Source organism: Prosopis cineraria, unplaced genomic scaffold (assembly GCF_029017545.1).
Source record: "Prosopis cineraria cultivar Desert tree isolate PC_DT_omini unplaced genomic scaffold, ASM2901754v1 PC4, whole genome shotgun sequence".
NCBI lineage: Eukaryota > Viridiplantae > Streptophyta > Magnoliopsida > Fabales > Fabaceae > Prosopis > Prosopis cineraria.
Window position 1 is genome coordinate 3,261,372 of NW_026555335.1, and position 15,374 is coordinate 3,276,745.

The window sequence follows — 15,374 nt, forward strand, 5'->3', positions numbered from 1 at the left end:
TTTTGATAAGTTGAATAGTATTAAAAAAAATTTGAATAATAATATTTAATAAAATTTTAAATAAAAAATTAATTATTTGTTCATTATAGTTTTGACCCAATTGTAACTCAATTTTTAAATTTTGACTCATTATAACTCAGTCCATGAAATTTTGACTTGATTGTAAATCAATCTATGAACTTTAACTCTTGTAATTTAATCCTCAAAGTTTCAATCTCTTAAATATTGTTCCCTATATTTAAAAAAATAAAATTTTAAAAATTAAAAATATTTTAAAATTTTAAATTTATAAATATTAAAGTGGTTTAGTAATTTAAGATATTAGTAATAAATTTTAAAATATTTTTAATTTTTTTAATTTTATTTTTTTAAATATAAGGCTTGATATTTAAGAAGATGAAATTTCAGGGACTAAAGTGTAAGAGGCAAAATTCATGAACTGATTTACAAGTGAGTTAAAATTTTAGAAATTGAGTTATAATGAGTCAAAATTCAGAGACTGAGTTATAATTGAGTCAAAATTACAAAGACTAAATGGTTAATTTTTTTAATTTTAAATCATATAATTTATTAAGTTTAAAATTTAAACAACAATAGTATATGACCACAACAATTTAAAGTCAATTATTGAATTACATAAATTACAACTATAAATGTATAACACATTATGATAGCAATTACAAGTAATTTATAAGCTATAAGAATAGCAACAACAGACAAGCTAAGTATGACATCAAATCATTGTTCTTCTACTTTAATTATATGTGTTAAGCTAATTATTTTTTCAAAAATAAAGTAAGAAATATGATATAAATAAACGTTATTAAATAGAGAAATATAATAATAAATTGTATTAATATAATTTATATATTATAAAGAAAGATATCGCCCTATTTACTCTGTGTCATTAAAATTATTAATATAAAAAATTTTAATTTTAAATAAGAATTGTGTGTATTGAAATTGTAATTGATATAATTAATATAAGTACAAATTATATTAATATAATTAATATATTTAATGTATATTTTTAAAATAAAAAAATTATATATATATATATATATATAATATTTGGGATGAGATCGATAGTAATTTTGTGTCTCGTCCTATCCTGAACTCTTTTCTTATTTCGTCCTGATTGTTTTTAAATTATGACAAGACTTGTTTGAATGTGATTGAAATGAAATCAAGTTGGGTATAAGTTGAATACTCTTAATCTAAGGATAAGGACCTGTCACCACTATGATTCCATGAATATGTAAAAATTGGAGAAAGAAATAGATCTGGGCCCATTACACTGCATGAAATTCGATAAATGAATCAGTTTCTTCAGGATTTACTCTTCATGATTTCTGTTTACTTCATCTGCATGTATCTCGGATAAAATTAATGCATGATTTTAACAATAAGATGATAATAAATACAACCGTATAGTTGCTTTCCTTGTTTTGTGAGCCACGTAGTCTTTTTTCCTTCTCGTCCCCGTCTCAATCATTTTCCTTTCCTTTTGAATATTCAATCGTCCCCTATATCAGGAAAACGCGATTTCACTTGGCTTTCTTTCTTTGGTTCCCACCTTTGAGTTGTTCTGTCGCCCATGGATTCTTCGCCTGCTCAACGTCGTCTCAAAGCTATTCAAGGCCACCTTCTCTCCAAATCTGATTCTCTTTCCCAGCTCCGACCCCATCTAACCGCCGGCGAGTTCGTCCTCGGTACTTTTTTCTGTCTGTTCTATGTTTATGTTGCTATCTCTGCTTGATTTTGCACAAGAGGAGCTCATTTGGAAATTGGATTATTGTGTTACTGTGTTGAAAAGTAGGTCCACTTTTTAATCTTCGTCTTAGTGGAACATCCTATCATGCGCCGTTCTTTATAGATGAATATCCCTTGTCGTCATTCAGTGCTTTAGTTTGTGGTGATATCGTTGTAAGTTCATTGGTGGGTCACTGACTTTATGCTAAAGTGATGGATGTTCAGCTTGTCGAACTTAACAAAGTGGGCTTATATATATCTCATTGATGAATCCTGACTGGTTGGGCGCTCTTTTTTCTTTTCTTCTTGACTGCATCACATCCCTTCGATGCGAAATTCCAACATTCCGGGGATCTGCTTTAGGCAGGAAAAACATCTGAATTCTGAAGTGATGGAATGGCACTGCTATGTTTATCCACTTTCTGGATATGAAACGTTGTATTTTGCCTTTTAAATATGATCCAAACTCCACTGATAGGAGGATGCTGTTTCTTGTGACTGACAAGAGTCAACGTTTCTTTATTAACTCGTTCTCGGAACTGAATATAATGAAGAAACGTTTTCAACTGAAAAAAGCTATCAGTATTGGGTAGTGCTATGATGTTTTAAAGGTTTGGAGAAGGTCCTATCAGTATGGTTTTGTTTGAACAAAACTGTCAGAGCTTCGTATACCCCAAAAAAAGAAAAAAAGAAACTGTAAGAGCTTCTTATTCTCTCGTCAGAGGAATCTGTATGAAATAAATTAATGTAATTTGTTGAATTTATGAATTCTGGAATTATTTCTTGTACATGATGAATTTGGACTTCTAGTATCAAAACATCGCATCAAAAGAATCTATTATTGTACAAGGCATTGCATATGGTTTTTGTTCTATTTGTCTTGACATTTTATTCAGACCCTAGTGCATTTTTTTAATACAGTTAAAGGAAGCAAGATTTTACGTTGGAATGTCATTTGTGTATTGTTTGGTAGCACATCCTTTAGTTTGTTCATAGAAAGAAATATAACTTTATAAGGGGAAGACCGCCTGGTTCTGCAAACACCAATGTTCACACTATCCAAAACTGTTTATTTTCTAAATCTTGTTATTTTGGAGGGCTCACCTTGCACCTAGTACAATTTTCAGTCCATTTTTTATTTAATCGTTTCATCTTCATGATTGGTTGATATTTCTTTTGGTAATAATGATTTGTCGATATTGTTGTTCCTAGTTCTGATGTTTTCTTCTGAGCAGAGCAAGGATACAGTGTTGTACTACCAGAGAAGCTACAGACAGGAAAATGGAACGTGTACAGGTGTGCTTCTCCCAATTTTCTTTATATTACTTTTTATATGCCATTTTAACTCCCTTGCTAAGATATGATTCATAATTATTGTTTCAGATCTGCCCGTTCACCGTTGAAGCTGGTGAGCAGGTTTCCTGATCATCCTGAAATTGGTACACTGCATGATAATTTTGAGTGAGCACTACTGATTTTTCTCTGCAAAATTCTAGTATCAGTTTCTAAAAGTTTGACTAGTAATTTCATTGAGCAATACTCATATGAGTTCATTTGTGTTGCCTTGGAAGTTGATAAATATTTTTCTTGACTCCGGCATCACAGGCACTCAGTTGAAACTTTTCGAGATTACAGATATTTGGGAACTCGGAATCGAGTTGATGGAACTGTTGGGGAGTAAGCAGCTCAATGATTAGCCCCTGAGGCTATCTGGTCCTTTCTTGCCTTTTCTATTCGAGCTTACTTTTACAAAGTTCTCATCATTTTTTATTTATCATGTGCTGTTAAGGTACAAATGGATGACTTATGGAGAAGCAGGTACTGCCCGGTCGGCAATAGGTTCTGGTTTGGTTAATCATGGAATCCCAAAGGTGACTACTAAGATATAGTTCTACGATTGATTAATGATTTTTACTATTCATGATCTGTCATTTAACTTCATGTAATTAACTGTATGTTCTCGTACAGGGTTCCTGCATTGGGCTATATTTTATTAACAGACCTGAGTGGCTTATTGTTGATCATGCTTGCTCTGCATATTCGTATATTTCAATACCATTATATGACACGCTTGGTTAGTTGCTCTTCATTTAATAGGGAACGGTTCTACTTCATAGTTGCTTCGTTTTGTCTGTTAAATTTAACAGTAAGGCATTTTTTTTTCTGTAGGTCCTGATGCTGTGAAGTATATAGTTAATCATGCTACTGTACAAGTTATATTTTGTGTGCCTCAAACACTAAATTCAGTAAGTATATGTCACTATGTCAACTTCGGTTATTGCTTGATATGATATGCTACTTTCTTACGCTGCAAGAACCTTATTAATCCAAGCATCTTGTCTAGTAAAAAAAACTCAGAAATGGTGACTATGCCTGTAAAATAGTAAGATTTATTGCATGGCTGCATCTTGTGTGCTGCAGAAGAGGTCCTAAACCTCCCAACGTAGAGTGAGTTACACAAAGTTGAGACCTGAAAGGCAGAGGAATATCATTTGATGGAGTTCTCTCTCCAATTTTCTTAACTTCTGTTTAACATGATAGTTTAACTTTAACAGAAATCATTTGGATATGTTAAGAAAAACAAGAAATTGGTTGGGAGCATTTTCAGGAAAAGTCTGTAGAATGGTTACTACTTACAAGTTACTACAGAATTTTAATCCAAAATTCCTGCTGCCCTAGGAATTGGATAGAGCCCGTTATTTTCCTAAGACATATAAGAGGAAGTCAAAAGGGAAGAATAACTCTAGTGGAAATACTTTAACTAGTCTAGAGGCTTATCCTTTGGTCCCTAGTTGTAAGTAACAGTAATTTGTGATCTTTTGTCATGATTATGATCTTTTGGGTAGTATGGGCTGTCTGTAAGCCATGCTGAAGGCATTAGTAGTCTTTTGCTTGGGGGGATTACGTCTTTGGTAATGGAATTGTGAGGAGAGACTGGCCTCTCGAATGCTAGTGGGAGTGGGACTCTTTTTTGAAGCTTGTAATCTGTGTTGCTGGTATTATTTTGATCTTTGAGAGGAAATAGGGTTTTGGCCAGAATATGAGAGTATCCTTGTAACTTTGATTCAGTTCATTCAGCTTATTGATATAAAAACCTCAGCATTTTCCTCTCATATTTATTGCTGTTGCTGTCTTATTTATTGTTTTCTGCTGTGTTACTGGCTTGGGACACATTAGCATCATGTATGGCTGATAATAAATTGAGAGTTGCGGTTAAAGGTTCATGATTTCATATTATGCTTGGTCACCACATTATACAAAAAGCATTGATTATATTTTGAGGACAATTACACTTTTTTTAGTGAGCAGGGGAAGAATTTTGTTATTTAGAACGTGCTTAGCACCAATTAACTGGTTGTACTGAGATGAAAAAGAAGATACTTCAGATGTTATTCTCCACTATTTTTCATATTGTTTATGAATTTGACTTTTCTTCTGTGAAATTTATTTATCTTGTTGCTTGAGCTTGCAGCTGTTAAGCTACTTGTCAGATATTCCAACTGTACGTCTAATAGTGGTATGTATTTATGCCTGGTGCCATTAAATCTTAATGCATAATGTAATTATTTGCTAAGTTATAGTTCTTGTACAGGTAGTTGGAGGTATAGATGACCAAATTCCGTCTCTTCCATCCTCAGCTGGAGTTGAGATCATGACTTATTCAAAACTACTTAATCTGGTACTTATTTTCTGCTGCTGTTGAAGATTGTTGATCTTCTGAAGTATTATATAGTGTGTTCATATTTTACTTTATGCCTCCCTTGATTTAGCGAGGAAATGTTACTTAAGTTCTACCCTCTAATTCTCTGTTTCCTCTCCCTCTCTCTCTCTCTCTTTTGCCGTAGTTCCATAATGTATACTAGAAATTCCCAAAGAGAAAATATAAGATCATGCATATTTACTCAATTTGTCTGAAAAGAACTATGTAGTTGACTGTTGACATAAATCGTACCCAAATAATCTTCTGCATCTAAATTATTCTTTGCTCCAAAGGTCAACTGTTATTTCTGCTTCTGTCATGCTCTAAGTATGCAAATGTAGTATATCATTAGTCCATCTTTTTCATTTAGGCAGATATATGTAACATGATGGCTCCTGCTTGCATATAAAATCCTCACGTATTGCATTCTGTCTTGACTACTTTTTGAAGTATCGCTTTTAAGAATTGTCTCTGCACATACATTTCCTTTTCTTTTTCAATGCCTATTAAACTGTTTAAACATAATCTCTATTTTTTCAGTTATTATTTTTTATTTTAAATTGTGGTAAGTTGGAATAAAAATGGTTTTGAAATGATAAGAACATGCATATATTGTAGCACATTGGTTTTAAAGCTTCATAAAAATGGTCTGTGATTGATTTGATCTGCTGCATTTATTTCTGCTGTTTTTATCTAGGGAAGCAGCAATCATATGCCTTTTCACCCACCAAAACCTGATGATGTTGCAACCATCTGTTATACAAGTGGTACAACTGGAACCCCAAAGGTGTGTAAGTTCCTTCAAAATTATAGCTGATTGTTGAAAATGGTATCTATTCTCCCATATTGCTTTCTTTTCATATAGCAGTTATAAACATCTCTTGATATTTTTGCCGAATAAATTCTGGCCAGGGAGCTGTGTTGACCCATGGAAACTTTATTGCAAGTGTTGCTGGAGCCACTTTAAATGAAAAATTCTATCCTTCTGATGTGTGAGTCCTTTTTTATGTCTAAAGTTGTTGCCACTTTTTGCTTTAGTAGCTTATTATTTGTATTGTTCTTCATTGGAATCCCACAATTTATGCTCCTTAATTCCTCATATCTCTAGTTACTGACTATTTGCTGTTTTATTCATCTTTATTGCTCCTTCCATTTTTCTGATTTTCTGGTCTTTGTTTGTTTGGAATGAGCGGCTCTTTTTTGTCGCCAACTGTCAATATATATATATGTTGCCTTTGAATAATATGAAGTTAGAGATTCAATAGCTTTGAAGTTCTTCATGGTATTAGAGCTACATAAAGCTTGACATGTTTTCAAACAATTTGGCTGGGGATTGGCTTTCAATATAAAAGCCCAAGATGGCCAAACATCATCAAAAGCTTTGTCTTAATGCGTGGCACACCTGCAGAAGGACACTGATTACATTTTTGTTGCCATGAATTATTTGAACTATTAGCAATGCAAAAAAACCTGTGTATCATGGCAGCATTAAACATGTGAGTTTGGCTGACATTTTGTTAAGGAAAAGATGGCATCTTTGTCACTGAGTTGCCATACTTTCCAACTCAGTCCCAAGTGGCTGCTATCTTTAGTAAAACTATCTTCAAAATATGCTCTCATAGTTACTGAATTTGCATTTGCTGTACAAATGTTGTCACCTTTTTTCCTTTTATATTCGTAGTCCCCCCCCCCACAAAAAAAAAGACCCTGATTTTTTTTTTTTTTTGTCTCTGGCTGGAGTGTGTGGTTGTTTTCTGTAGCCAACCCTCTATACACATGGATTTCCTTTCTTCAGATCAATTATACGAATTCCAAGAACCACAAACTCACTCTTCAGTGTTTACATGAGCTTTTTTTCATTTTCAGTTATATATCCTATCTTCCATTAGCACATATTTATGAAAGAGCAAACCAGGTCATGACAGTACATTTTGGAATTGCAGTTGGATTCTATCAGGGAGTGAGTATAATGGATCATTTAAGCTTCTTTCTTCCTTTCACTTTTTAGGCTTAATTTGTTACAAATAAGATCATGCTATCTCCAAATTAGTATATTATTAGTTCATTTTATTTGCTGATTTTATTTTTATATCATGGATTTGGTGCTTACAACTGCTTAGTTTATATAGAAGCTAGAAATACTGAATTATCTGATAATTTAATGTAGCACAAGGAACCCATGTAATAATCATCAAATACTTACGTACAAAAATTTAAACGGGCAGGATGACGGACTTTTGTACTGGCCACATTTTAATATCTTGCCACTTTGCATTCTTTGAAATGACACTCTATTCTTTGAAAAGATCGTGTACGTGGGACTTCTATTTCTATTATTTTCTATGGATTTTGCACGTTCTTATTTATTTCTGCAAATTGTGAATGGAATCAAGCTTGCAAAATTCTTCTGAATAATAACTATCTATGTAATGTGAAATAAATTAATGTAATTGTCTAACTTATTTTACTGTTCAATACTTGTTGATTACTTGTACAGTCCATGCCTTATCTTGACTTTTTATGTGATCTTTGAATAATTAGCTTTGTTTTCACATTATGACGTGTTAATTTCTGGTAAGCTTGACATGCTTGTTTGAAACGTTTATATGCAGGACAATATGAAATTGATGGATGATCTTGCTGTCCTAAGACCTACTATCTTTTGCAGCGTTCCTCGGCTTTACAATAGAATATATGCTGGGTACAATGATAATTCTATGCTTTTCAGAATTAGCATTTGATGGGCTTGTTCCTTGTTGTGTCAAATAATTGAATGGTCTTCTTTTGCAGCATTCTCAGTGCTGCCAAAACGTCTGGTGGTCTGAGGGAGAGGCTTTTTAATGCTGCTTACAATGCTAAAAAGCAAGCAATATTGCACGGTAAAGTGCTTTCACTATGACTTACACATTGCATGCCATGACATTCATATATCTTGCCAACATATTTGCTATGCTATTTGATTCCTCGTGTGCTTCAGATTGATCCTGTTGATACTTTGACAGGTGTTGTGCGTTGTCAATATTGTATTTAAACTCCCTCCTCATAAATAGTTACATCTTGTGCTGTTGATGGGCCAATTGCCATTTTTATGGCTTTTGTTTTTTTATATATATTTTAAGGGAGTGGGTGTTGACTAGATAAGAATTGCAGATTTTATAATATGATCATCTTAAACGATTGAACCCAAATTTCATCAGGGAAAATAGTTGAAATGCCATTTAATTTTTAAGGCCTAGTGCAAGACTAAGCCTGTGCAACTGATTTAATAGCTCTCAGTTATCACGGAAACAAGTGATGATACAAAATACTGAGAGGAAGAAAGACTATCATATTGGGCAAATCAGAATGAATTTGATTGCATTTACCTTTGCAAAGGGCAATTGGAAGGTCAAAAGACTTAAAAACCCTGAATCTTAACAAGTCATAACATAAACTTAAATTCATAATTTTCTACTTTCCTACATTCTGTCTGGAAGACGTATATTTTTCTCAGAAGATTGCTTTTAAAACATCCACAATGATGACAAATTAAGAGGTTGGTTGTTTGAGTCAGGCTCTGGTGTCTGTAGCATAAAACTTATCAAATTACCTTGGTAGATGATAAGGTAAAATAGCATTCCTCTAAGAACCTGACTCTCATCTGCGATAAAGTGGCTTGTCTGTAAATGGGACATGGGGCAGGGATTCAACTATCATAATGCTGGTAGCATAGTGCTGTCTTTGTGCACTTTGGTTTCACATAGAAACAAAACCGCATAACTCCCATATTTTTCATTATTTCAGGAAAGAACCCATCTCCCATGTGGGATAGATTAGTTTTCAATAAGATTAAGGAAAAACTTGGAGGACGAGTTCGCTTGATGGTGTCAGGCGCTTCACCTTTATCGCCTGATATAATGGATTTTTTGAAGATGTAAGCTTATATTGGTGTATTAATTGCTAAAGAGGATTTTATTTTTTTAACAAAAACTATTGTCCTGGTCCATTCATGTGTTACAACTTACAACTACTCAACAGTTGCTTTGGTGGTCGAGTTTCTGAAGGGTATGGAATGACCGAGACTACTTGTGTAATAAGCTGTATGGATGAGGGTGACAAGCTTTCTGGGCATGTTGGCTCTCCTAATGCGGCATGTGGTGAGTAATTGATGTGAGTTTCAGATTCATAAATGACTCTGGACCGATGATATGAGATAATGCTTTGTTGCAACTAACTTGATCATGAAAAGATTAAACTTTAATTACTTCTCTCCTTTCTTCCTTCTTCCGAGTTGTAAAATTCCACCATAAGTGGTCTAAAGAGGTTTTCATCTCTCCTTTGATTTTTTCTTTTGAGTTTTAGAACTACAGTATTTTATTGATCTTGTAGTCGTTATTAATTTATATCTTGGCTATGTATGTGAAATGAACAAAGGAGATTGTTTCAGTAGAATTACAAGTGTAGATTGGGGAGAGAGTGTTTATTTGAATAATAGGGATAAGAATGAAACAAAAGTGGATTACTATTATTTTTTTCTAATCTCTTTCACTGGGTTGATCAGGAATAAAAACACTGGCGATCTTGTCAGTTTCTGATAAAAGATTATATTGGCTTATTCTAGTGGGTGAGAATAAGTGTTATTTCAATTCCTGGTTCAAGTATTTATGCATCAACTAAATTAATGAGCCTTTAGTGTGAATACTAATTGGTTGTTGCTGAAGTTTTGCTTATGATAGTCTTGTACTTAGATTATCCACTTAGTGCATCCTTGTTTTTACTTTTTAAAGGAAATTTTTTGGCTAAAGTTGATAATAATCTTTGTCATCTAACCAAAAATGAAAATGTTTAAACACTTATTCATTGTTTCGCATGTAATTTAAAGGATTTTAAAGTTAGGTCCTATCCGGTTTGTTTTAGTAGTGTATTTTTGTGTCCGTTGCTAACAATTTTTCTTCCCTGTTTCAGAGATAAAACTTGTTGATGTTCCAGAAATGAGCTATACATCTGAAGATTGGCCCAATCCCCGTGGTGAAATTTGTGTCAGGGGTCCCATTGTCTTCCTGGGTTATTACAATGATGAAGCTCAAACGTAATCAGCTTGCTTTTTCTGTGGTTCTTCTAAGCTAATTTTAGCTCGTTCTTTTAAAATTACCTGAGTATTGAATCAATTGAGCAGGAGAGAGGTGATTGACATAGATGGATGGCTCCATACTGGAGATATTGGGATGTGGTTACCTGGTGGTCGTCTCAAAATTATTGATAGGTGAGAAAACTATGGACTGTATTTTAAAATAAAACATGGATACTTAAAATTATCATTTATAAATGCTAGCTCCCTCCTTAATCCTGTGGCTGCGAGCATGCTGTGTTCATTGAGTCGACTTAAATGACTCAAGCAAAATTGTTATCGGTCATTGCTTTGTTTGATGGGTGCTATTTTTAACGACATAAAAGTTGAATAATACCTCTAGCTTACAGATTATCTTCATAAATTGGTCTGGGAAAAAAAAAATCAAACTCATTTTACTTTCTTTCCCTTGATTACACAATAGCTTGATTTTTATTTTTTTTGAACAAATACACAATAGCTTGATTTTAGATTCACTAATTTATAGGATCTGTTTCTTGGTTACACTATGGATAGGAGGTCATACAAGAAAAGACAAGATCCATAATAATGTATGAGGAAAAGTTTCTGTGGCATCTATTGAAGAGAAAATAGTAGAAAATTGATTAAGGTGGTGATATGTGCAAAAAGGCCGCTAAAGGATGCAGTGAGAAAAGTTTGTTTAAATGGTATTTAGCCCTAGAAAGATGTTGATGGAGCTTAAGAAAGTTATCAAACATGATCTTTTGGTGAATGATATATCTGATAAATCGGTTGTTGATAGACTCCAATAGCATTGTGTGATTCATATAACTGACATTATTTAGCAGGATAAGGTTTGTTATCATTGTTAACCATTACTTGTGCAAAATATGATAAGTGGGTGAAAGGAGAATATTTAATTTAATTTTTTTCATCATCCTCCAATATACATGCTGTGCTTTACTGTAGCAAACTTGACTACCAAATGCAGATTTCAATCATTTCATATGTGTGATTTCTTCTAGAGTTGGTGTCTGTATTATTCCTGGTTCTGTTTCCCAGTATTTGTGAATATTGCAGATCTTCTCAGCATGGCTATCACAATTATAATTGCATTTATCAAGCATATGAACAAAAGCTTTGTATTTCCAATATAGGAAAAAGAATATCTTTAAGTTGGCACAAGGAGAGTACATTGCTCCGGAGAAGATTGAAAACGTGTATGTCAAGTGCAAATTTGTGGCACAATGCTTTGTATATGGTAAGCAATTAAGGTTTTACAATTTTGATATGTGCACTTGTGCTCTTCTATCTCCTCTTCCCTCTCCTAGTTGCTAATGCATAATTTTCCTTTCGTAGGTGATAGCTTAAATTCTTCTTTGGTTGCTATTGTCTCCGTGGATCCTGATTCCTTAAAAGCGTGGGCTAATTCTGAAGGCATTGTGGTAATTTAACTATTTTTCCCTTAAAAAATCTGTTCAATTCTCATACATGTTTGCTCAGTGCTGTTATCATATCTGCCAAGAAAGAAAAGTTATAATCTTGCCTCTTAACTGTGCCATTGGCTTATGTACGAGTCGACTGTCATAGTTGTTTAGGGAACCCAGCACAATTTAAATCGAGAACTTGCTTTTATAAGGTTGAAGGATCCTTTAATGAATTTCTAAGGATTTTGAATTTTGCAAACCTAAGCCTTAGTTTTGTGTTCGAAAATAAAGCAAAGATGTTGTAATGTCATGCATAAAATCAGGAATTTATACCCTCCAGATCTGAATTTTCAGCTGCTGCTTTTATTAGGTTAAAGGCTTTTTGCCCCTTTTGTTTCCTTTTTTTCCCCCTTTTTGGGTTTCCTCTCCTCGAGGGTGAAGCTGCCCGGCCCTTGCTTTGCTCATATCTGTGTGTGTGTCTTGTTGATATTCTACTAAAACAGAAGCTTCAGAGCATTTTATTATCTGAATTGTTCAAAAGGGATGTGTCGTTTTTTAATCAGACAGTTTTTAGCCAATCAACTCAAAACCTTGTTTGGAAAAAAGCATGATTTGGAATTACATTGGATTCTGTGAAGACTTATTGGTGAGAAATTATTTAGCCAAGTGAATGTAGAACTTTTGTGTGTCCTTGCTCGTTTCTAGATGTTGTTTCGTTCAATGGAGGGGTGGGGAAAGGTTTTATTAGTGACCTCTTGTTTAGTTGGGATGAAAGGGAGGGGAGCGTAGGTATTCTTGTTAGATTCAAGAGGGAAAGGGAGGGGGCTAATTATGAATTGACAAACAGGCCCTTATATTATTTCAACCCTCACTGTTATTTTCTCTTTTAGAATGGAAGTTTTTTATATTATGATTTTTTTTTAAATTTTTATCCCAAAATTCTCTTACCTCACTTATATGGTTGTATATGATAATTTTTTTAATATGTTTTTGAAAGATGATTTGATAAGTTTTAACATATTATCTCATTAGAATTTTTTTTTACTACAACAATACAAACATTTTATTTTCATATTATATAAAAATCAATTCTATTTTAGAAGAATAAATATATTCTTGCACCCTTGATAATTTTTTCATTATGAAAAATAAAATATCAGAACAAATAACAATTTTCAGTGAGGGGCAGTTTTGGAAAGCAAAAAAGTTATATCCCTCGCCTCCAAACAAAAATCCCCCAATTTCGGAGTGCAGAGAGAGAAAATAAAATTTGTCTTCCCTCCCCTCCAACTTCCGCAACCAAACTACCTTACCCCCCTCCCCTCCCCTGAAAAACCTCAACCAAACACTGCCTTGGATTGAATTTACATTTCCAACTTGGTTGTTCCGGGAGTTTCGTTTAGAGTACTGTATTGCATTATAGACCCCGAAGTTAAATGAAAATAGGAGACGGTCTGTGTTAAGACTTAAGATACAAGGTCAAGGAATATATTTTATGCCAAATCTTAAAACAAGGTAGGTCTGTTTAATTTTAATTACAAGGGAGAAAAACCTTCTAGTTTCATCAAACTTCCAGGTAGGTGGTATCCTTTAGTTTTATTTTGCTGAGATTGCAAGTTCTGATTAAATGAGCAGTCGCAACTCTCAACTGGGTGCTTATTCCCTTATTCGTGGGCATGGATGCAGTATAATGATTTGGCGCAACTTTGCAATGATCCAAGAGCAAGGGCTGCTGTCTTGGCTGAGATGGATGCTGCAGGAAGAGAAGCTCAGGCAAGTTTATAAAATCATGCAGTTGTGGTTATCCCTTTTATAAATCTCAGTATTTAATATCTAAATATCTTCAACTGCTTAATGCCCTTCAGCTTAGAGGTTTCGAATATGTTAAAGCTATCAGTTTGACACCGGAACCATTTACTATGGAAAACGGCTTGTTGACTCCAACATTCAAGGTATATTGTTTAGTATCTGCAAGACTTGATAGGAGTTTTCAATAAAGGGATCTTCAATCGTGGTAATCCAAATTAATTGTTAATAGACACTAGCAGGTATTAATATAACATGCTTATTTTGTTGATTCATAATTGATTTGGGATTCTTTTGTAAATTAGATCCTCTGGAGAATATGAAAATATATGTGTATATGTATATGAATAAATGTGTGCATTCATCCTTTCAGATTAAGAGGCCTCAAGCGAAAGAACACTTTTCAGAAGCAATATCTAATATGTATAGTGAACTCTCCAGAGATTCATCGTTGTAACGGCCCCATCTTGGAGCAGGAGCATTACGTAACTGATTGTTGTACGTTATTGTATTGTCTCACAAAAATAATGCTGGAATCCTGTTATCATATTGATTCTCTCGATGACAGTTCTTTGAAAGTGTTTTTTCTTTTTTTAACAATAGAAGGAATTCAGATTTCATTTGGCAAGGCCTCGATTATTTGATTAATTTCTATCAAGAATCATCATTATGTGTTATTTGTTTGATCACATAACTACTCAACTAACCATTCAAAATCGTCAATAACGAAAGTTGGGATAAGTGACTGGTTATTCGACATTTTTTTAAGTTTTAAATTTGCAATTGGGAAAATAAATTACATTGAAAGAGATTTCCCTGATTAGAGCTTAACCCCATTCAAATTTTAATTATTTGACAATAGTGAATACGAGATTGTTTATTGCAATAAAAGCTATGTGAAATCATCACTTTATTTCAACTTTATGAAATATTTGGTTAATGTGTAGTACTTGAAAATGAAAATGCAATAAGTAAGGATGGTGGAAGAAATTGAGGCAAATGAAAAATAAATCTAACCTTTAAGTGACAATTTTTTTATAGGAGTCTTGACGTACATGCCATCAAATATGAAAAAGAAATCTTAATTTTGTTACCACTATATATAACGTAGATATAGCCTTAGTTTTAATGTATTTTCCTAACTCACCCGGAACAGGCCGATTGTAGCTCGATCTACAATGGGGTTGACTTGTGTTATCAAGTCTAATTATTAGAGTTTCTTTGATCTGTGGGGCATCAATAGTTTTTAGAGTGTGATGATATGAAGATTCTTTTTTAAGTTTCAAATCCTTTTTCTTTTTCTTCTAAATTATGAATGACGTGGTGAAAAGATTATCCTCAAAATCTTTCTGTAGGCTGGGTGAGTGTTGGCATATTCAAGTCAACCCACATCACGGAATGCCCAGCGGGCAATATCTTAAACACAATGCTTTCTACCCATTAAAACTGAATTCCACTGAGAATGGAATGTGTGCGCACAAAGTAGAATGTATGAATTATTGTCATTTCAATAATTTGCACATGGTTGTCTAAAATCTAATTTTACCCTTCAGTTATATAAAATTTCAAAATGAAAATGATTTTTTCAATTTATGAAGTTATGCTTCTTGCTGTTAATCAG

General features: G+C 33.4%; 1 protein-coding gene across 1 annotated transcript; it reads left to right on the top strand.

Annotated features, from left to right (window-relative positions):
* The first annotated feature begins 1,462 nt into the window (after positions 1-1,462).
* LOC129309047 (long chain acyl-CoA synthetase 6, peroxisomal-like) lies at positions 1,463-14,373 on the top strand. Its single transcript, XM_054950389.1, has 23 exons — positions 1,463-1,712; positions 2,988-3,048; positions 3,136-3,213; positions 3,358-3,429; positions 3,542-3,623; positions 3,721-3,826; positions 3,922-3,998; positions 5,225-5,269; positions 5,345-5,431; positions 6,150-6,239; positions 6,365-6,444; positions 7,319-7,412; positions 8,065-8,153; positions 8,243-8,331; positions 9,236-9,365; positions 9,470-9,588; positions 10,397-10,520; positions 10,608-10,694; positions 11,678-11,781; positions 11,880-11,965; positions 13,634-13,720; positions 13,813-13,899; positions 14,127-14,373. Exons 1-23 carry the CDS (start codon positions 1,598-1,600, stop codon positions 14,208-14,210), a joined length of 2,073 nt encoding a protein of 690 aa, XP_054806364.1. The 5' UTR covers positions 1,463-1,597; the 3' UTR covers positions 14,211-14,373.
* Positions 14,374-15,374: the final 1,001 nt, after the last annotated feature.